The sequence below is a fragment of the Moschus berezovskii genome, chromosome 21, assembly GCF_049115385.1.
Source record: "Moschus berezovskii isolate FMDL1 chromosome 21, NW_MosBer_1.0, whole genome shotgun sequence".
NCBI classification, from domain to species: domain Eukaryota; kingdom Metazoa; phylum Chordata; class Mammalia; order Artiodactyla; family Moschidae; genus Moschus; species Moschus berezovskii.
The window spans coordinates 11,816,200-11,839,293 of NC_142480.1; the positions used below are offsets into that span (position 1 = coordinate 11,816,200).

Here is a 23,094-nt window from a genome sequence, read left to right on the forward strand (position 1 = left end):
GCAACTCAAAAAGGTGAAACTCTTTCCAGATTTTTTGCCCTAAGTGGAATTAACACATACAGTCAGTTTGCTCTTAATTGACCATAGTTTTCCCAAACTGTCTTAGAATCCAAAAATAATATAAAACCCCTTCCTAACTCTCTGACTTTATAGAAAAAGACACCTTGTAAACACAGAAGTTTCACATACATTTCCTTTGCCACTAGGCAGAGAAAACAAACACTGTTTTAACTGAATTTACTTGTTGGCTTTGTTTTTCATCAAAATTATTATGCATGTAGAATATCCTGTTTTTCACATAAAAATTCACCAACCCATTACATATTATTACAACTGAGGTCTTTAAAAAGCATGTAATGTGAGGACTAAGAAATGCTTACACATGTTGAGATTCTATCCAAGAGGGGAAACCCATCTGTGAACTCACCACTTTGTTATGGGCCATCAGCTGAAGGATGCTGGGGGTCACCCTACTCCAGAATTCTAATGCTGTCAGTATCGCTGTGAAGCTGAATTCATTCTGACTTTGGACATTCGTAGCTACGGCACTTTGTTCACAATATACAGTCCAGAGCTGAGCAAAGATAAATGCGTGGAAAAGAGAACACATGTGCAGCACGGAGGTCTGAAAAGGAAGCAAACAGGGAACTGTTACATTCCAGTGGGCTGTGGTGCTCCGAGGAGCTCTCCCCGCATGACTTTGGCCTTCAAAGGGGCACAGCCAAAGGACATGAGATTCAAGTGATCTGAGGCTGGAGGAGCTGTCTCCAAGATACAAACTCCTGATTCATCACCTTCAAACAGTCTGCTCTTCACTCAGTCAGAGGGAGGGCGTTTGGAGACCAAGCATCTTTTCAGAGAGAAGGCACCTTGGTTTGCAGAATAAATCTGCCCACCTCCTTGGTGGTGGTGGTGGTGGTTTAGTCACTCAGTTGTGTCCAACTCTCATGACCCCATGGCCCCACCAGGCTCCTATGTCTTCTCCAGGCAAGAATACTAGACTGGGTTGTTACCATTTCCTTCTCCAGGGGATCTTTCTGAACCAGGGATCAAACTTGTATCTCCCGCATTGCAGGCAGATTCTTTACCACTGGGCCACCCGGGGAACCCCCACACCCACCCCCTTGCCCTTTAATGAAAGTGACATTCCTATCCCTAAACTAGATTAGAAAGAACAATCATTCCACCATTTTAGGGTGTCTGCCCCTCTGTGAAGTGGGGGCAACGGTACCCACCTCAGAGAGTTGTAGCTTGGGGTAAATGAGGTGATATACAATGATGCACCATCCAGCACTTCAGAATTATCCCACACAGTAATGACAGCAGTAGCAGCAGGAACAGAGATAGGATTCCTAACTAGTAGTAAGCACTGGCTAAAGGAGCAATACAATGCCCCGAACACTGTGCTTAAGAGTCACAGTTTACCTTCATAATTCTCACACCATCTCATCTGTTTTACAGCTGAGAACCTGGAGCTCAGAGAGGTTACTTAACTTTTCAATGTCACAGAATTACAAAGTACCATCATTAGGAATCAAACCCAGATGGTGTTGAAATATTAGGAACCGACTGCCTACTTCCTTTTGTAAACATCATTCAGGTAATTTGGATGGGTGCTCTATTTCATTGCAGAATAAAAAAAATCTATTGCTGGAGAAGCTTGCCCTAGCTAGCCTAAATCCCAGCTGTTCTCAAAACCGCCATGAGCTCCTAGAACTGGCCTAGGCTCTGTGAGGGGACTTAGACTCCTCACAGCTGAGCAGTACTAGTGTGTCTGGTTTGCTTGTACAGGCTCATGATTGATGCTAAGCCTTGGATTTACTTTATTCCCTTAAGCACACCACCTGTCTCTACAATTTATAAGTTCCTCTGTGTAAGTGGTTCCCATATATAATTTACTGAGTTCCCAACTGGCCTTATTTTCATTTCATTTCATTTTGTATCTTCATATATCTCTAGAGATTTGAGTTGAAAAGACAGTGCATGAAAAATTAGAGACTAAATTTCCTTCCACTTCATATTTGTTTATAAAAACTGATCACAGAAGTTTTATTATATTTCGAGCCTTTTATTTCTCTTCATTATTTTGAGACAGCAATGCCTAGGAAGCTAACTCTTGCTTGCCTCTATAATTTATCTTCATAAAAGTAAACCGAAAAACAACTTAGGGGGAAGAGAAGATAGTCTGGGAATTTAAACAACTTTAAATAAGGCATTAGCACAAAGTTGCTTTCCTAGCATCCACAGGAGGGCAAGTGATAAGGTGCATTTTCTTCTCAGAAGAAATGTAATTGGCCGATAAGGGTTTCCATTAGCAATCTTGATGCATATGGCTTTAATCTTGCAGAAATCACTTACCTTTGATTGCTCTGGAAATCCAATCAGGATAACAATAAGATGGTCTGCAATATGGGAACCTGCATCCAGAGGTATGGGCAGGCAGGGAGAGGAGGCATTGGGACACACCGCATTATGGGTAAGGGCACCCAGAAGCAGCCAGGACAAGAGCCGGATGTGGGAGACACACTCGATGAATTCTTTCGGTCTGTTAGGGAGGAAGGAAGTGTTAGACATGTTTTTAGGCTTTCATTGGCTGTTCAACAAACACTGATGGAGGGGTGTAAAAGTGTGGCCTTGCAGGAAATTACATAAAATAAAACACTAAAGCAACAAAGTGCCAATGAAGTGATAAATCTTTTTTTCTTGTTTCCCACTCTAATCCTGGAGCTCAGCTTCTCGAGCAAAGAGCAGCCTTTGGTGACACAGGATTAAATATCATTCTTCCATAAATCAGGCTGCCTTTCTGATTAGTTTCTCTTTCTAAATTCTTTCCTTTCTTCTCATTAGAGTTCTCGATATACCCACCAGAAGGGGAGGAATAGAAGAGGAGCTAAAACACACAGCCACACGTTTTCCTGTTCTCTCCTCCTCCATCCCCCTCCCCCTCCCTCCATCCCACCTTCAAACCTTTCCTCTGGCCTGGAAGATGGCCTGGAAGATGGCAGGCCAAGCCTGCTCTGAGTTCTCAAGTGAACTAGTCCATGGGCACCTCTCTCTTCTCAGCCTCCCTTCAGGCAGGGCCAGGTGCTCACACTTCCTTGCACTCTATTTCATCTCTGCTGTAGATTCTGTTCCAGCTACAATCTAGCTCATTGAAGGCAGAAGCAATGTAAGCGCTAAAATAAATACCTATCAATGTACCTAACTGGTAGAAATTACGAGTTGAAGTGGTAGTTCTAAGCTCCAAGTTTTCAACATCCATCAAAAGGACTGAGGCTTTTGTACAAGCACAAGTTTTATTGGCGGCATGTCAATGTGCTCAGTCGATAAGTGTGTCTGACTCTTTGCAACCCCATGGACTGTAGCCCTCCAGGCTCCCCTGTCCGTGGAATTTACCAGGCAAGAATACTAGAGCAGGTTGCCATTTCTTTCTCTAGGCGATCGTCTCGATACAGGGATCTAACCTGAGTCTCCTGTGTCTCCTGCACTGGCAGGTAGATTCTTCACCACTGAGCCACTTGGGAAGCCCATATGTCATGAAATACTTGTGTTCAAAAAATGCTGTTGGGTCATCAAATAAGTATGGAAATTGGTTTCAAATCCCATCTTTCCAACCAATCATATTTATCCTCTAGATCTTCAGTGCATTCAGCAGCTCTTACTGAGCCCCAGGAAGCTCAGGGATGTTTCCTGCCTTGTTGCCAGAATAATAAGGGTCTTACCCTTGCTGCATTGCAGAAGGGGGATGATAGAGCCAAGGCAGATAGCGGATCACAGCTTTGTTGTCTCTGTGGTTGCCCCGGGAGATTTCCATGGCTGCAATCTGAGCCAGCCCGACTTTGAGATGTCCACCGAAGGTATCTTCATGCAGAGGCTGGGAACATGTCTTCATGTGGCTCTACAAAACCAAGTGGTGTTTTTGTGATTTTGGCAAAGTACCCGGGGACGTTTCAGGACACTCTTTAAAAAAGATCAGGTTGTCGTATCCACACCTGAGTAAAACTGATTTGAACTTCTTTAGGGGTTTCGCGACAAAGAGGGAAAAAATTCTTATCATGGCCTAAACAACCTGAGACAGTCTAGACACTACAGACCTCTGCACCTTATCCCTTCATCCTTGTGGTCCAGCTTCACTGGCTCTCCATGCTGCCCCCATCACTGGCCTTCACTCATGCTGTTTTCTCTGCCTGAAATATTGTTTCTGCCTCTCTTTACCTAGTTAACCCTACTCGTCACTCAGATTTTAACTCTGATGTCACCTCCTCAAGGAAGCTTTCCTTGACTTCCTCTGTATGCGTGCGTGCTCAGTTGCTTAGTCATGTCTGACTCTTTGCGATCCATGGACTCTATAGCCTGCCAGGCTCCTCTGTCCATGGGATTTTCCAGAAAAGAATACTGGAGTGGATAGCCATTTCCTCCTCCAGGTGATATTCCCAACCCAGGGACTGAACTCACGTCTCCTGCATCTCGTGTATTGGCCAGCGGATTCTTTACTACTGAGCCACTTGGGAAGCCTGACCTCTATGAGACTTTCTAACTTCCCTGGCTAGGTCATTTCACCCTATTAGAAGCTCTCATGCCACTGTCTACCCCTTTTTCATAGCAATTGTGAAAGTCACAATTTCACTTTAGTTTGTATGAAATTGGCCATCATTGTCAGACTATAAATTAAACGAGAGCGGCTGCTGTCGTCTGTTTTTGCTCATCACCACATCCTTAAACGTCTAGAATGGTGTCAGGCATGTTACTCAAGACATATTGGTGAATTAATTCCGAAAAATTTCATTGCTCAGTGTGGCTTAGTGGAAAGTGCACTGAACTGGGAGATGAGACGTAGGTTCTAGACCCAGTTCTGTCCTAAACTCACATGACCTTAGATAAGCCACTTGCCACTTGACTTTTCTGATCTGTTTCCCTAATATATAAATTCAAAGAGCTGGATAAGGTCAGAAGTCCCCAACCATTTGGTCATTATGGGTCCTTCTTAATATTTTTCTCTGTATTTTCTGTTCAGTTCAGTTCAGTTGCTCAGTCGTGTCCGCAAGGTGGCTATAAAACTGTTTAGATAATATTTCCTCTTCAGACATCAAAACTGTCTCAGTGTGAGCAGCCAGGTTTAGCAATCAGCAACCCGTGCATGTGGAGAAGGCAATGGCAAGCCACTCCAGTACTCTTGCCTAGAAAATCCCATGGATGGAGGAGCCTGGGAGGCTGCAGTCCGTGGGGTCGCTAAGGGTCGGACAAGACTGAGCGACTTCACTTTCATTTTTCACTTTCACACATTGGAGAAGGAAATGGCAACCCACTCCAGTGTTCTTGCCTGGAGAATCCCGGTGCGGGGGGCCTGGTGGGCTTCCATCTATGGGGTCTCACGGAGTCGGACACGACTGAAGTGACTTAGTAGCAGCAGCAGCAAACTGTGCATGACCAAACATTAGGGACGCTTACTCAGAAATGAATGGATTTGGATATTGTGAGAAATCATCAGTTTAAATTTTTGTTTCAGTCTCCACCTATCCCTACCCCCAAGAAACATTTGGATCAACTGAGCAGTCTGGAAACTGAGCTGGGTGCTAAAAGGACTGTAGTTTTAGCTGATAAACTTCTGGGACAACCAGCTCCTCTTTCTCAAAAAGCCATATTTAGTGCCAGACTGCAACCTGGCTGGCTGCTCACTGGGCCATGTTTGGATCTTCTTCTGCTCTTTTCCCTGGGTCTTCCTCAAATCTCTCAGACTATCAGTCTTTTAGCTGCCTAGTTGACTCACAGCAAGAAAGTTGACTGGCATCAGCAATTCATTCCACCCTGCAAAGCAATCAATTACCTCTACAACCTCACTGGGATTTTGTCCCTATGCAAATTAAATGTTGCTTTGTCTTTAATTATTTTCTGGAAGGAGATAGCTTTGATACAGATAAAAACCATAAACAGCTTATGTTTGCATAATGTGTACACATTTCCTACAAACTAAAGTTTACAGAAGTCTCTTCACATGCATTATTTCACACCAAATCTTGTAGTGGTCAACAAAGCTGGGTTTATTTAGGTGGGTTCATTGTACCTCTTTTGCGAATGAGGAAACTAAGGCTCAAGGTAATTAAATGACACTGGGTGGTACAGTGAAAAGAGGCTGGATTGGAGGAGGTCCCTACAGTCTCAGGTCACCCCTGTTTCCATCAGTTATCAGAAGTGTGACCTTGTGCAAAAGACTGTACCACCTCAGGCCTCAGTGTCTACATTCATAAAATGGGAATATTTTACAATACGGGGCCTGGTAAGAATTGAATAAATGGGGCAAGAATAAAGGTATGCACAGAACTGACACCACTGTGGAAATATCTTTTCCTTTCTCCATCCCCTCTTTGCAGAGGCAAACCTGGTTCTTCAGAGTCCCAGGACGTGGGCTCATTCAACACTGCTGTTGCTACCTCTCCAAGTAAGGATAAATTTCCATCTGGCCGCCTGAATTCCCTACGAATGCCTCTCCATCTCGCTCACCTGAGAGATGAGGGCATGCAGCCTTCTTACCTTCAGCTTGGTCAGCGTGTGCATGTCTGCCATGAAATCCAGCACGTCGCTGATGTACTGCCGCATGCACTCCATGGCCGCCGTCCCGCACTGAAACACACAAGGACACTGCTGGGCGTGTGCTCTGAGTCACGCCAGCTCTTTAGTCCTGACTGCAATGATTGTCTGACTCTGATTTCCCGCTGTTTACTAATGAGTTGTTTCACTTTCTGGATCTCTGACTGACTCTGTTCCTCTCAGCCATAGTCTCTGACTGCCTCCACTTTGGACAACAATTAATAAAAAGATTTGTGGTGGAGAGCAAAGAAGTAGGGGCAGCCTATGGGAGACAGGGTTTACCCACTGGGTGCTTTTTTCCCACTGGGTGATTTAACTGATTTTTGTTTGCTTGTTTGTTAACTGGCTGATATATAAAGATAGCCTGTGCGAAGCCACTAGTATCAGTCTTTATGACATGAATCACCTTAAAACAGCAGTAACACCTAATCGCTCTAGGGAATCTCAGACACACATAAAATATGTACCACTAAATTCTACCACCATAATCTTAGATATCTGTCTCTGTCAAAAGCAAAAAAGGACACAAACATTGTGTCTGCTGAAAGACTCAAAAATTCTTATGTTCAAGCACTTACAACTTCTTATATATAGTAGGTACACTATTAAGTAGATGCATGTATCATTGTTAAATTCTTGCTAGGGAAAATTAGAGAAACAAACTGGTCATCTTCCCCACTTCTAGCAGTGTGTTTGAGAAATCTTAAAGAAAAAAAAACACATTTCAGGTTATTAAATGGAATAAACCTGCTCTCTCAGGGCAAGGCAGTGAATTTAGGATTACATGCACAGAAAAGGAAAATGGACAGCCAGGCTGCTACATCAAAGCTGTACCAGAGAACCCATACATGAGACTGGATATAATGTGGATCAAAAGCAGGCCCTCTTTGAAGCCATCTGAATACCATGCTAAGGCCTTTCTTCGTCTCTTCAGGAAAATCTGAAACATTACATACTTAACTCGCTCACCCAGTGGCTCTCATTTTCCCATATTCATGTAAATCTGCACAGCACTGAACTGTATCACCTTCTATCTCTTCTAGAACGTTACGCCTGTCAGTCCCTCTGACAGGATAACAAACAGTAAAGTAAGGTCACTGGCAGCTCTGTCAGAGTGTTTTCCAAGCATTTCATATATTCTAAGGTTTTCTTCTTTTAATTTAAATCAAGTGAAGGAGTTATAAAAGGTTATTGTGCTCCTGCTTTGGCAATATTAATCCCTGAGTGCAGGAAAGGACTTCCTCCCCCCGATTTATTCCATTTTCTCTGACCTTTCACATGTCATGCAAATAAGAGCATATACTCTGCTTCTGAATTTCCTGAAAGGGATTTGTTTCTTTCATAGGCAATATTTTATACCATTTCAACTAGGCAAATGTCACAGAAAATAATTACTTGGAGCATTATTCGATATTTGTCTTTTACCTTTGAATTTCAAAAATGTGAGAGGAAAGAATTTACTATTGCCAGTTACTTTTGCTCTAGAGTAATTACATCTAATAAAAGTCTTACAATACACTTTCTAGCCAGGATAACTTCAGTGAGCCAGTTACAAAATAAATCACATAATTTTTTTACTTTGTAAAACATAAGTGTAATCTTAGCATGTTATTTTAAAAATAAAAAAGCACAGAGACAAGCTCAGCTTGTTTCAGAAGACCTATGTTTATTTGAACAGGAAAGCCAATGATGAACGAGTTGAAAACATGCACTAACTCTCAAAAACATGAATTGAAGTGATTCATATCCAATTTTTCCTCAAAACTTGTATCTGATCCTAAAGTTACAGTTCTTGAATTATAAATATAACACGTGTTCAATACAGAAATCTTGGAAAATATAAATTAAGAAAAATCACCATAATCCTAATTCCTGCTCTCCACCTCTGAATTCGCCACTGCTATAATTCCTTCCAAATATTTTTAATGCATATAGCATATACACATATAAAATATTTATAAGATTGAGAATATTTTTTTTTAATCTGCTTTTAAGTTAAATCCATCATAAATATTTTCCAATTAAATATTCTTAAATTTGATTTGGTCCACATAGTGGGCTGTTACTATTGCTTAGTCATTAAGTTGTGTCCAACTCTTCAGCAATCCCATGGACTGCAGCCCTCCAGGCTCCTCTGTGGAATTTCCCAGACAAGAATAATGAGGTGGGTTGTTATTTCCTTCTCCAGGGGATCTTCCAAATCCAGGGATTCGAACCCATGTCTCTTGAACTGCAGGCAGATTCTTTACTACTGAGCAAACAGGGAGGATGTACCTTATTTTATTTAAATAATATCCTAACATTGCACATTAATTTTGTTCCTATATTTTTGCTATTTTAAATACTGCTTTATGTGCTTATAGATAATTCTATATTTATTTTCTCAAACACGTACCTAGAAATAGATCGTCACAGTGTTCTTCAGCAAGACTGACTAACCACCAGTTTCTTATAAGAATGCTTGTTTTACTTCATCATCAGTGAGTTTGTTAGGAAAAACTTGTTGATATGCCAGATGGCTTTAATTTTTATATTTTTAAATATTTTATACTTTACATTAATTTACAGTTCCCTGATTGCTAGTCAGGGTAAAAGATTTATTCTGAGTGGCTTATTGGTCATTGGAAAGGGTTCTATATGTAGACCTATAATTTGCCATTTTATTGTTTTGGAATATTTGTCTTTTACTTGTTGATTTCAATAAACCTTTATATATTAGGGATATTATTTTTTAGCTACCACATAGGTCGAAAACATTGAAGTTTAGACAATTAAATGAGGAAACCAGTGACTGCTGGGCAGAGACTGGCCAGCTACTCACAGAACCATTTTTCTTCTTCCCTAGGATGCACTAGACCACATTTCCCATCCTCCTTTGCATTCAGGTGTGGCCATGTGACTGAGTTCAAGGCAATGAAACATGAGTAGGAAAAATGTGCAGCACTTTTAGACCTGATCCATGAAAACCTTCCATGTACTGTAAGCTCTCCTCTTTCCTCAACCACCAGCTGATTACAGGGGACGGCATCTGACAGAAGAAACCCGACCTCTGTGCATTCATGTGAAAGTCCTCCTCCCTTTACTAATCAGGACACCCTTTTAAACTTCGCATGAGCAAACAATAAACTTTTTTGAGCTAAGTCGCTAAGAACTGGGATTTTATCTCATAGCATCTTGCATTGCCCCAACTATTATCAAGAACCCTTAAAAAAAATTCAAGGTCTATTAATTCTACTACCAGAAATCTATTATATAAAATAGTCTAAAGTATGAGCAAAGATTTAAGCACAAAGATGTTTATTACACATTAGTTATAATTGTAGAATACTGAAAATAACTAAAATATCCAACAATGCTGAGTACTTTTTAAACTTTTAGGTGTGTTTTATTTTTTATTGAAAAATATTTGACATATAACTATGTATAAATTTAAGGTGTACAATATGTCAATTTGATTCACTTACATACTGTAATCTGATTGCCCTTGTAGTGATAATAAGCACTGTAACACATTACTTAATTATCTTTTCCATTTGGTAGGAATAATTTTTAGTTTTTTAGCAAGTTTGATTATTATAATACAATATTATAGTCTATATTCACTGTACTTGCGTTATATCTCTAGGACTTATTTACTACTCATTATAAGTTTGTGCCCTTAAACATAACAGTCCTGTCCCCCCACCTCCATTAATATTATTTTCAATAGTTAATGTTCACACAGCACTTACATATGTTTGTCACCATGTTAATGTGCTTTACATGCATTATCTTATTCAATCCTCAACCTAGACCTTAGGCCCTGTTATAGCCCATTCTACAGATAACATAAATCAAAGAATCATGGATTAAATAACTTTGTTGATCACATAGCTAGTAAATGTCAGTTCTCAAACTCTGTTGTGAATCAAAACCCATATTATCAACTAGTGTTATATGGAGCATTCATATGAGCTAGTATTACTTTAGGGAAAATGCTTAAGACATATGAAGCCAAAGCTGCGTCTATATTTCAACTATGGTTTCAACTATGTTTAAACAAATATACACAGAAAAAGAAGAAAGAAAACTCATTAATATGTTAGCAGTAAAATTATCTCTGAGTTGAACGATTGTTATTTTTCCTCTCTCATAATATTTCTCCACATCAAAAAAGAATTGAAGTAATGTTTAGTGTTCTATGGGCAAAACTGGTAGACTTACAAATATAAATTAATAAAAACTTCTTGTGAATATGTACTATGAAAATATTCCTGCTCACTGATGGAATTTATCCAAGAATATCACTCAAAATAAACATGAAGAGGATCTGTGTATATATGCTATACACTATGTTATTCTACAGTAGCAAAGAACTAGAAAGTATCAGGTTGGCCAAAAAGTTTATTCAGGTTTTTCCATAACATCTGAAGGAAAACCTCAAATGAACTTTTCGGCCAATCCAATATATAAATATCCAACAATATGGGAATAAGCAAATTATGATACTGAAGTAGATCAAAACATGGGAAATTTTCCTAAAACAATAGAGTTCTTATTTTAGAGCAAAAGATTATGGGACCCTTTATCTTATTAAAATTTTTTTGTTGAAAATTTAAATGACTTTTTTCAACTAACAATTTAAATCTCTACAGTTTCTTAGTTTGTTGCAATAACCTTGCTTTAATAAGTTATTGTGGTTTCTGATATCCAGTCCCATCTACGAGAATCTTAACATATTTTACCAAATAGTTCACTAGTCAATGATAACAGAAGTTTTTTAAATTTTCAGAGGAAATATTATAAAGGAAAACAAGGTATTACAATGTTTATTTCTTTCTGGCAGTAGTTAAATCAAATTGGCTAACAGGAGCCAGTATAAGAAAACTGACTTGGGGAAAGCTGAACTTTAACTAAATCTATTTTGTATGTCTGATAATTTATTTCCTTAACTGGATGCTTCAATTTTACTCCTGTTTCCTGGAATTAAAAGTTTCCAGGGGCAGAGATTAATTTAAATTTTCACCAGTGCTCTTTTAAACAAGATGCTAATGTTTTCAATTTTTACAGTGTTTGTTCCATCAAAAGTGAACCAGGACACAGGCCAAAAATGCCTCTATGCCAAATGAGGAAATGAGAGGAAACAGAAAATGCAGACAATTAACTCATTCAGGACTTACTCCAGGTACAGAGGCGATCATCTGCTTGCTCAGGATTGTTGACTCAGCTAGTTTGGTTCCAGCATCTGCACAAATAAACTAATAAGAAATTGAAAGGATAATTATTTTTAAGAGCACTTGGACAGTAATGGGAATGTGTAATTTTATTAACTTGGCTTAGATTCACTAGTCTTTACTTTAGTGACAATCTCCTCTGGATATATGGGACTTGCTAGTCATGAAAGTTCACTCTTACCAGAAATTCAGAATCATAGTACTGGGATTAACAGAGATTCTCATTTTACCCAGACAGTTGTGTAACACTGAAATGGTACATTCAGTCAAGGAAGGAAGGAAAGATATCAATACAGTCAGATTTACTCTGAAGTCATGTCATTTATTCTTTGGCACTTGTTGACAGTTTCTGATCTTTTGTGGATTTTCTGGACTTCTATCATTATGTCATATCACGATGATAACAGAAAAACAATCAACCTCAGAGTGAATATTATACCTGTTTATTTCCCTCCGAGACCCCTCAGTATCTGGTCTTTCTCGTCCCGCTTCCTTCACACCTGCGCTGAAAATGACCCCTGACTTGTGCTCTGGCCCCCACATAAAACTTTCACACATTCCCACTGCAACAGTCATCACATCAGGTTGCAATGATCTTCGCATCTATTTTTCAACCGGTTATAAGCTCTTTGAGACCACAGATGGGATGCACTTCACCTCCAGCATTGGCTTCCTGACTGACACCTTGGAGGGGCTCAGCAATAAATAAATTAATTTTAAAAAAATAGAGTTTGTGAAATGAAACGGTTAATCAGGGATGACTCAAGTTCATGGCGAAGATGGATTTGCCAAATTACAATCTGCTTCATTACAGATTTTTATAGGTGTTTCCCCAGTGAAGGCAATGACCTACTATTTATTAACGGTTTTGTTGTTGTTCAGCTACTCAGTTGTGTCCGACTCTGCGACCTCATGGACTGTAGCACACCAGGTTTCCCTGTCCTTCACTATCTCCCGGAGTTTGTTAAAACTTATATACATTGAGTCAGTGATGCCATTCAAACATCTCATCCTCTGTCAAGAAGAGAGGTGGCGGGAGGAATTTGGAGATTGGGACTGGCACATATACACTATTCATATTATGTATAAAATAGATAAATATTGAGAAACTACGTATAGCACAGTGAACTCTACTTAATGCACTGTGGTGACCTGAATGGAAAGGAAGTCCAAAAGGGAGGGGATATATATGTACATACGTATGATTCATTTTGCTACACAGTAGAAACTAATATGACATTGTAAAGCAACTAGACTCCAGTAAAAATTAATTTTAAAATATTTGAGGCCAAATTCAAATATCTGATCTGTGACAGCTAATAGCTAATTTTAGAAGTCAGGATTAATAAAAAAAAAAGAATTCTAAAATTACAAAGGTGTCTCAGAGAGTCTGGGGTATTAAAAGGCATAAAAGTATATAAGCCTTGAAAATCATCTATTATTTTTTATCAATGCCTTTTCATCCAGTGTAATTTTACATAAGATGTACAACTAAAATCTTAATAAGCTTTCTGTCTTCATTTTATATAGCTGCCAACTGAAAAACTCCATTATGATTTTAGAGAGTGGTTCAAAATATAAAGATGTAACTTAAATCAGAGGGGAAGAGGATGATGGCTATAGAAGGAAGAATTCTATCCTTTAAGACAGAAATATGCCACTGAAAAATGCACTCCCGAATGAATACAAAAGAATACAAAAAATCCCACAATACCCATTAAGTGTAATTACAAAAATCTTTATCAAAATAATCCTCAAAATAGTATTTCCACCTTTCACCCCAGAGTGATCAGATTATTACTAACTCAACTAATACTAATATCCCCAGGTAAGTAGTAACTGGGAATTGAAAACAACAGCTATAGCTCTGCTGCTTCTTTGTCCTCCAGCCCACAACTCAACTATCTTTAAAAGAAAATCTTTCACCCACATGATTTCTCACAGCTTGAATATGCAGGTATGTCCCACACTGTGGGAGTGTTCCATGCACTTCAGCAGAATGTCTACTCTTGACACATAATAAGAACTGAGGAAATTCTTTTCAATTTGGAGCTTATATAGATTTTATGGTGGCTTTCAATGAGTTACTCTATTATGAAAACTCAAATCCATCTTGAGAACAACAATAAAATCCTATTCCATGTAAAATTTCTATAGCACACCATCAGAAGAGAGAATGTTCTAAGTGAAAGCAAAAACATCAACAGATCTGAATTAAAACAAGACAGGGTATCTGTACAAAGTGTAAAAGGAGAACACTGCCCTGATGTTCAACAATAGAAAACTGTTTGGAGAATTCTTTCCTGTCTCCGTGATTCTGTTTCTTTTCAAAAAAATATCCACTTGAATATTTAAGTGAAAGTGACAGTTGCTCAGTCATGTGACCCCATGGACTGTAGCCTGCCAGGCTCCTCTGTCCATGGAATTCTTCAGGCAATTCTGTTGGAGTGGGTAGCCATTCCCTTCTGCAGTGGATCTTCCCAATCCAGGGATCCAACCCAGGTCTCCCTGATTTTATGTGTGCTCAGTCACTCAGTCATGGCTGACTCTGTGACCCTTTGGACCACAGTCCATGGGATTTTCCTGGCAATAGTGGAGTGGGTTGCCATTTCCTCCTCCGGGGGGATCTTCCCAACCCAGAGATCCAATCTGCGTCTCCTGTGTCTCCTACATCGTAGATGGCTCAGCGGTAAAGAATCCAGTATTCTTGCCGAGAAAATCCCATGGACAGAGAAGCCTAGTGGGCTACGGCCCGTGGGGTTGCAAAAACTTGGACACAACTGAAGCAACAGAATATGCACGATTTTATAAGCAAGTTAAAACAAATAGTGGAAGTGATGGCTGGGCAAACATAATATAGCAGGCTGGGAGATTTCCCAAGGTGTCAGGCTTCTAGGAAGAAGTTCTAGAGATCGAAAACCAGATTGGTACCTGTCTCTGCCTTGAAATGTTTAGAACTTGAATAACCTTGCATCCCTTGGGCAAGTGTTCCACTATCCTTTAAAGGGACACTCTTACTGCCAGAGTGTTTAGTAAATAACAAAAGTATGGTTTACCCATGAAAAGAATTATAAACAGGCCCCTCTCTGTGAACCCATCTATCTACTAAAGTATTAATCAGAGGAGTAGTAGAGGGACTATCCCAGAGGTTCCCTGTGGGGTGAAAGAATGAATGACAAATTCAAGGTTTGACCAACTGAATCTTCTCACTAATGGGACACAGGCCACTCGTGATGGACCACCAGGGGACTTTTTCTTTACCTTTAAGACTTTATCATTCTTTTTATAAAAAATGTATATTGAACTACAGTGGATTAACAATCTTATGTTAGTTTCAGGTGTACAGCAAGGTGAATTTCTATCTTTTTCCAATTCTTTTCCTGTTTAGGTTACTACAGAATATTAAGTGGAGTTTCCTGTGTTATACAGCAGGTCCTTGTTGGTTATCTATTTTAAATTTAGCAGTGTGTACATGTCAGGCCTAAACTTCTAATATATTCCTCCCCTTCCCCCTTCCCACAAGAGGACTTTTTCCTTCCAACTGTTACTTTCTTTTCTTTTTCCAAGTTGCATTTTCAGTTAAACAAAGTCACCTCCAGTGCCCTGAGATGCTTGTCATGATATCCAAGGAGGAAAAGACCGTCTGCCCCAGACACATTTTCTGTCCGTACTGTGAATCTGATCTTCCAGGTGCCAGGAACTGACACTGCCCATCAGAAAAGCGGAAAGCTTCTCTCTGACTCCATGCTAAACTCTCTGGTTTAAGAGAAGCCACCAGAGAACAGGCTGTCACCTCTGCTATCTACTTGAACATTTGTCAAGGGCAAGAGAAAAAGGAAGAGGGAAACCCTAGGGAAAGGTGTACCACTTCCTGTAGAGAGACAAAAGATACTTCTCCCTCATTCCGTGAGTGGCCCCATGGAGGCCTTTTCTCCATGATTTAGCCAGGAACCACAGGGAGGAAAGGTAACTATTTCTGTTTTTTCTTGCTTAAGGTATGCCTCACTTTTATTTCTCTCAGTAATTAAAATGATTTTCATTCTGAGAGTTTATATAACAAGGACACGTTACTTCAAAATGACATGGTGTTTAATACTTTTTGGTGGAGAAGGCCGAGATTATTCACAAGGCTGTTTCTCATGGATGTGATATCAAAACATCCCCCCAGATATCTCTCTGATCTAAATAATTTTACAGTTTTATTTTTGAAATTTAACATAATGACTCAATGACAAATATGTATTTATAATTTAAAAACAAAATGTACACATTTGAAATGGCATGAGAGAATCCAAAATACACAGAACTTACTTTTCTTGCCTTCTTTCTTCCTAAAGATAATTTGTTTTTTGTTATTTATTCACCTAGCTGTGATGCAGTAATCACTGTTTTCATGGTTTCCTTAAGTACTGAGCAATTAAACTGTCAGTCTTCTTTCGCTATCTTGTGACAAGTGCTTATTATGGCCAGCTAACTGAAACTCCAATACTTTGGCCACCTCATGCAACGAGTTGACTCAATGGAAAAGAGTCTGATGCTGGGAGGGATTGGGGGTGGGAGGAGATGGGGATGACAGAGAATGAGATGGCTGGATGGTATCACCGACTCGATGGATATGAGTTTGAGTGAACTCCGGGAGTTGGTGATGGACAGGGAGGCCTGGCGTGCTGTGATTCATGGGGTCGCAAAGAGTCGGACACGACTGAGCGACTGAACTGAACTGAATGTGCTTCACAGAAAAACCCAGTCCCCAGCTGCAGTCAAGAGTGAGGTGCTAGCCCAAGATCAGCCACACAGACCTGCGCTGCTTAAAGCTGAGAGCATCCAAGAGAACAGCCTCTGACACCCACAGGACATCACCTTCAGGGCCTGGGAACCGAGGCTGCTTTAAGGTGGCAGGTCCCCAACCTAAACGCAATCAGAAGCAAGTAACTTCCAGACACTGTCACCCTGCTGGCCCTAAATCTCTCATGGGCTATTTCACTAAGCCTGGTTCACCTGCCCTCTCCTCCAAACCAGTGCTGATCCTATTAACCTTTATGGTCAGATTGCATCCAAGTTGCTTGTACTCAAAAGTGGTGTTGCTGTTGATGAGGGAGTAGGCAGGACTTGCCAATGGCAACCCACCGGAAGAGACTCAGGCCTGTCTCTCCTTGGGGAAACACATATTTCCTGGTTGAGTGCAGCTTCTGTCTCCTCTTGGGCTGTCCAGCATCTTGGTACAATGGAGCCATTTCACTCCGACTATGTCATACCAGCATCCATCCAGCCATCACTCTTCTCTGAAAGCATCATAGTGCCTGGGAAAGCTCTTTAAAGACCCTTCTTCACTGAAAGAACACCCACTTTTTTATTATATTTTGAACCTTTGAGAAAAACTCACTTTTTGTCCCAAGGATTAGTAGAATGAGGTGGGGCGGGGGGAGGGACCAGTTAGTGGATACTAAATGGTTAAAGACAAGGGTGTTCCTCTTTTTCTCCCAGGTAAACCCCCAAACTTCTGCACATCCTTCAAAAACACACAGTCCCTTCCCGACACCACTTCCTTACTCAGTCACACAACCGCTACTGGACCCGTTGCCCTATGTCGAGAGTGTTTATTTAGATGTCAACTTCACCTATCAGACAGGAAACTCCCAGAAGACGCCATGACTTACTCATCTCTGTTTTTCCAGCCCCTGGGCCAGGTCAGGGCTCATAACGGCTTAGTAAGCCTTCCTCCACCTCCCGCTCTGAGCTGGCCACTCCCTCCTCTGCAGTAGTTCGTATACTGTACAGACTTTCAGCGTACTGGTTAGCATGTTATCTGGATAGTGCCTATGTCTTTCTATCTCTATATCCCCAGAACCTGGCCCAAGACAGATGGCCAATAAGCATTTGTAATGGGAAATAATGCTGAATAATCAAATATGGCCAGATGATGGAAGACCTTGACAATTTAGGTTCTTCAGGGTCACTGGAGGTTTTTGATGCACAGAGTGATCTGATAAAAAGCAGAGCTTTAGCAAAATTCCTCTAGGCAGTCACAGGTTAGAAGACTGGATTGACGTAGAGAGAAATGAGGACCATGCAAAAAGCTAAGCACCATTATGGTAATCCAGGCAGGGGATGGACAGAGCCTAACTAGGCTAGGCTCTGTACTGACTAGACCCTGTTGTGATTGTTGTTCAGTTGCTAAGTCATGCTGAACTCTTTGCGACCCCATGGACTGCAGCAGGTCAGGCTTCCCTGTCCTTCACTATCTCCCAGAGTTTGCTCAAGCTCATGTTCATTGAGCTGGTGATGCCATCCAACCATCTCATCCTCTGTCTCCCCTTTCTCCTCCTGGCTTCAATCTTTCCCAGCATCAGGGTCTTTACCAATGAGTCAGCGATTCGCATCAGGTAGCCAAAGTTATTGGAGCTTCAGCTTCAGCATCACTCCTTCCAATGAATATTCAGGGTTGATTTCCTCTAGGATTGACTGGTTTGATCTCCTTGCTGTCCAAGGAACTCTCAAGAGTCTTCTCCAGCACCACAATTTGAAAGCATTAATTCTTCATTAAAGCCTTCTTTATGGTCCAACTCTCATATCCATACATGACTACTGGATTATTAATTGCTGATTAGACCCTGTGGTCAGATGTTCATGCTATTTATGCCAGCTGGGTGATTTTGTGTGATTTCTGAGCCTCAGTCTCCTCATCCGTGATACAAAACCAATTCCTCACATGGTTGTAAGGATAAGGGACGGGGTATATAAAGCCCCAGCATATTGTCTGGCACATAATAGGTGCTCCATTAATATTCCCTTTTCTCTCATCTTTCTAAATTGCACCCAAGGTACCTAAGATTCAGGGAAATCTGTCCAGTTCCTTGATATCAAGCTCCTATTTTCCTTCAGTCATTTAACCTCAACCTTGTAGGTTCAGACTCAGGGTCTGGTGATAATGCCGAACAGGGAGAACTGAAACGGCTCTGACACAGTTCCTGGGGACTTTGCACAAAAGCAGTCTGAATATGACTCCGACCCCAGCTGTAGCTTAAGATAAAGACCTTAACTAGCCTGAACCTTTGGGGTAAGACACAGGGTCTCAGGTTACCTTATGTGGTTATTCCTAAATTTATACCATCTTTCTGCTGAAGCCTCTCTTTATTGCTTAAAGACAGTCAGCCTCTAGTTCTGAACTCCAACCCCAGGCAAAGAGTTTTATCTGCACCCACCAGTCCTTTGTGACCCAGTTCAACTGCAAATGCCACTTTCTTCATGAAGTCTTCCTTAATTTCACACCATGCAAGACAGGATGCCTCCTGCTCTCAATTTCCCCTAGGACTTTATCTACCTACCTCTCTTTCTCATTCATGGCACTAATCACAGTCTCACCTAAGACGTTGAGCTAAGGATGCCAGGGATGAGAGCTGCAGCGCCCCAACTCAAAGCATTCATCTTTGCAAGTTCTCTCGAGCCTGCCTGGTATGTATTCAAGCTCCCCCCACAACCTGCCTCAGTGTTCCTATGAGTGTTGGTTCTTTACACCCACCTCCCTCCCTGGTTGGACTCAGTCTGTCCTGCCATTTGCCCACATCTTGCTGGGTCCACCCTTACTTTCCCTTCTGCTTCACAGAGATTTGGTGACCCACCCATACTCATATTACACTGCAATCAGATCTTAGCCTCTTCTCCCATTTTTGGCTTCATTAGACCCACCTCACCTCTAGTAGCCATTAATGATCTATTGCTCCAACCTCCTGGACTATAAATTTCTCGAGAACAGATTATTGTTTCATTCTTCTTCTTATGTCTCTCACAGAACTAATTCCACAGTGGGAACAAAATAAATACCCTTTTTTGGGGTCTTTTGCTAGCCAGTGGAAGTGCCAAGTACATTGTAATAGATAGATCATGGCTCATATAAGATATTTCTCATTTCTGGGCAGAGACATTTAATTTATGCATATGTCCCATACCTTCCTTAAATTTTCTAAACATTGAGTGAATTTCATGCAAAGTGTTATAAATGAGGCATAAGCCTACCTGGACAAGCAGAAGGAGGTTTGTATCTGGTAAAGGAGATTTGAGCTTCAGGGCCTGCAGGAGTTCTAGAACAACACTACGAGACAAGTAGAATTTATCCCGTTCCTAAATAAAACAAAAAAGAAGGTAAGTGACTTCTGAAAATTCAATTACAAGAGATATATGTCAAAAGAGCTTCCAAAAGATTCACAGATCAGAAATAAAAAACACTGCTTAAAAATGCATAATGAACTGTCCTGAAGAAATAAACTCAAATGAAAACAGGCATTTTTGTATTTGTAATGAGTTTAGTGAAGCACTGAGAACACATAATTTAATAGATAAGAAAAAGATTGGCTATCTCTTAAATACTGAGACTATAGGATTTGATTCTTACTTGTAAAGGATACGTCCAAGAATGTAGAAACTAAAAAATCTAGAAGAATTTTTTCAATAGAAAATAATTTAGAAACATTTAAGACTGTTGAAAGGGTCTCATATCCTCTCTAAAGAAACTTACTTTTTAAGTGAACCATTTCAAGTATACAGAAAAATAGATGGAATATATCTTGTACCTATTATCCATCTTTTAACATTTTTCATCATAAGTCAAGCGTCACAGAAATAGTTGAAGCTACTACCTACACAGTTCTCTCTTTTCATTTTTCCCTTCCTTAAAATAGCCACTATTTTATATCTGGTACTTATTATTTCTTGTATATTTTAACACCTTTACTACATATCTTTGCCACCATTGTAACATTTAATATTATTTTTGCATGTCTTTTTATTTCCTACAGTGTGTATCTTTCTGAAACTTACAATTTTTCTACCACATTACATTTTTAAAATTAGTCCCTATTGAGAATTCTCATTCTTTTAACTAAATAGCTTAATGATATTTTATTGTATGAACACACCAAAATTCATTGATCTGTCCTCAATAATGGGATGCTAGAATATTTTCAATTTTGTAAGCCTTTAAAAATTGTCAAATATAGCACACATATGGAAACAGATGGATTAGTACAGATTGAACACAAATGAAATCATCACCCGGGGCAACAGTACATCACAAGCACCTTAAAAGTCCCCCGTGTGTCCTTTCCTGATCATCACCAACTTCCTGGAGACCCTGTGGGTCTGAATCCACTGTCTTTTCTTTCTTCTCATTCTCATTTATGGTGTCTTGCCCCCTCATGTGTCTGGTTACCTTTGCACGGTGCATGCTTTATTTTAAAATTATTTTTAGAAATAATTTGAGGCCTCGAATGCTATCTTCCTCCAAAAAGCTTTCTGTTTGTTTTTCACCAGGTACTGGAGGCACTCGTGGTCCAGGGTATTACCTTCATACACACAGCAAGCCTTGAAATATCTTATCTTGGGCCACCAAAAGTCTTGACATGGGTCTATGTCCATGTGAGGACAAGTTTACTTCTGCTACTGCTAAGTCACTCCAGTCGTGTCCGACTCTGTGCGACCCCACAGACAGAAGCCCATCAGGCTCCCCCGTCCCTGGGATTCTCCAGGCAAGAACACTGGAGTGGGTTGCCATTTCCTTCTCCAATGTGTGAAAGTGAAAAGTGAAAGTGAAGTCGCTCAGTCGTGTCCGACCCTTAGCGACCCCACGGACTGCAGCCTACCAGGCTCCTCCATCCATGGGATTTTCTAGGCAAGACTACTGGAGTGGCTTGCCATTGCCTTCTCCGAGTTTACTTCTAGATTATCTTTATTTAGTGGTCCTAATGAAAAAGTAAGGGCAGTGCAGAATCAGACAGAGTCCCCAATCTTAGAAGTTCCTAGATTCTGACTTTTTTCTCCTTGCCTCCTGGATCTTTCAGAATTGTCACATCCCTCAGATAGGCAAACACTCCCAGGGCAAAAAAGGTCTTCAGTGCCAGGCTTACATCTCTGCATTTCTGTGTTCTCTAAGACCTTAGCTTAGTAATTCTTCTATGTCTGGTTAGTATTTTGATGATTTTTTAAAGTTTTCAGAAAATATTTTAAAGAAACTTTTAAAATTAAGTGGGAGGATAGATTCAAATTATCTAGTCCCTCATGAACAGGAGGGAAAGTCAAGGATTTTTATTGGAATTACACTAAATTTATAGGTTATTTTGTAAGAATTAGTTGTCTTTCTTATGCTGGGTCCTCATTCATGAACATGAGATCTGTCTCCATTTATCTAGAGTTAATAAAATGTTCTGGTTACCTCCAAAAAGTTCTTGGATATTTTGGTTAGATTTAATTTTTGTTGCCACAATAAATTATATTTTAAAGTATATCTTATAATCATTTGTATTAATAGCTGAATATTAAAGGTAGATGATTTCTGAGTATTCATTTGTATCTAGCATCCTTGCTGAACTCTCTTATAAAAGTTAAAAAAGGTGTCTATAGATAAGCTCTCTTCAGTTCATTTGTAATCACATCGTCTATGAAAAGTTAGAGCTTTTTTCTTCCTAATCCTTATACTTTGATTTATTCCTCCTGTCTTACTGAAGGACCTCCAGTACCATAACAAAGAGAAGCCATGATAATGGTCATTCTTGTCTTACTTGTGATTTTAAAGGGACTATTGCTGGCATTTCACCATAAATATAATATTTCCTAGAGATCTCTGGCAGACACCCTTTATAAGTTAAGGAAGTTCCCTCCTGCTCCTAGTTTGACAAGATTTATCATAAATGGATGCTGAATTATATAGAATGCTTCTTTTCTATCTCCTGCTGCTGCTGCTAAGTCACTTCAGTCGTATCTGACTCTCTGCAGGCTCCTCTGTCTATGGGATCCTCCAGGCAAGAATACTGGAGTGGGTGGCCATTTCCATTTACAGGCTTCCCTGGTGGCTCACACGGTAAAGAATCCACCTGCAATGCAGGAGGCACGGGTTTGATCCCTGGGACGGGAAGATCCCCTGGAGAAGGGAGTGGCTACCCATCCCAGTATTCTTGCCTGGAGAAGTCCACGGATGGAGATGCCTGGTGGGTGGTCTACAGTCCATGGGGTCATGAAGAGTCAGACACGACTGAGCAATTAACACTTTCACTCCATTTATAGTTATCATAAAATATTTCACATACTCCCCATGTTGTGCAATACATCCTCCTAGTTTATTTTATACATAATAGTCTGTCTTAATCCCCTACCACTATACAGTCCCTCCTTGTTTTCCTCTCCCAACTATAACCCTCGTTTGCTCTCTGTATCTGAGTCTGCTTCTTTTTTATTATATTTTTACATTCCACATATAAGTGATATTGTACAGTATTTGTCTTTCTCTGTCTGACTTTCTTTACTTAAT

The 23,094-nt window shown here is 40.2% G+C and overlaps 1 protein-coding gene across 3 annotated transcripts in view; it reads right to left on the minus strand.

Annotated features, from left to right (window-relative positions):
- UNC79 (unc-79 subunit of NALCN channel complex) overlaps window positions 1-23,094 on the minus strand; it is a 222,807-nt gene that overhangs the window by 17,791 nt on the left and 181,922 nt on the right. For all 3 annotated transcript variants that reach the window (XM_055417627.2, XM_088829774.1, XM_088829773.1), the window contains 6 exons: window positions 19,812-19,916; window positions 11,745-11,822; window positions 6,529-6,618; window positions 3,723-3,898; window positions 2,359-2,545; window positions 428-625 (listed from right to left, as the gene is read on the minus strand). In XM_055417627.2, coding sequence (XP_055273602.2) covers window positions 428-625; window positions 2,359-2,545; window positions 3,723-3,898; window positions 6,529-6,618; window positions 11,745-11,822; window positions 19,812-19,916 — 834 coding nt within the window. The remainder of the gene's footprint in view (window positions 1-427; window positions 626-2,358; window positions 2,546-3,722; window positions 3,899-6,528; window positions 6,619-11,744; window positions 11,823-19,811; window positions 19,917-23,094) is intronic.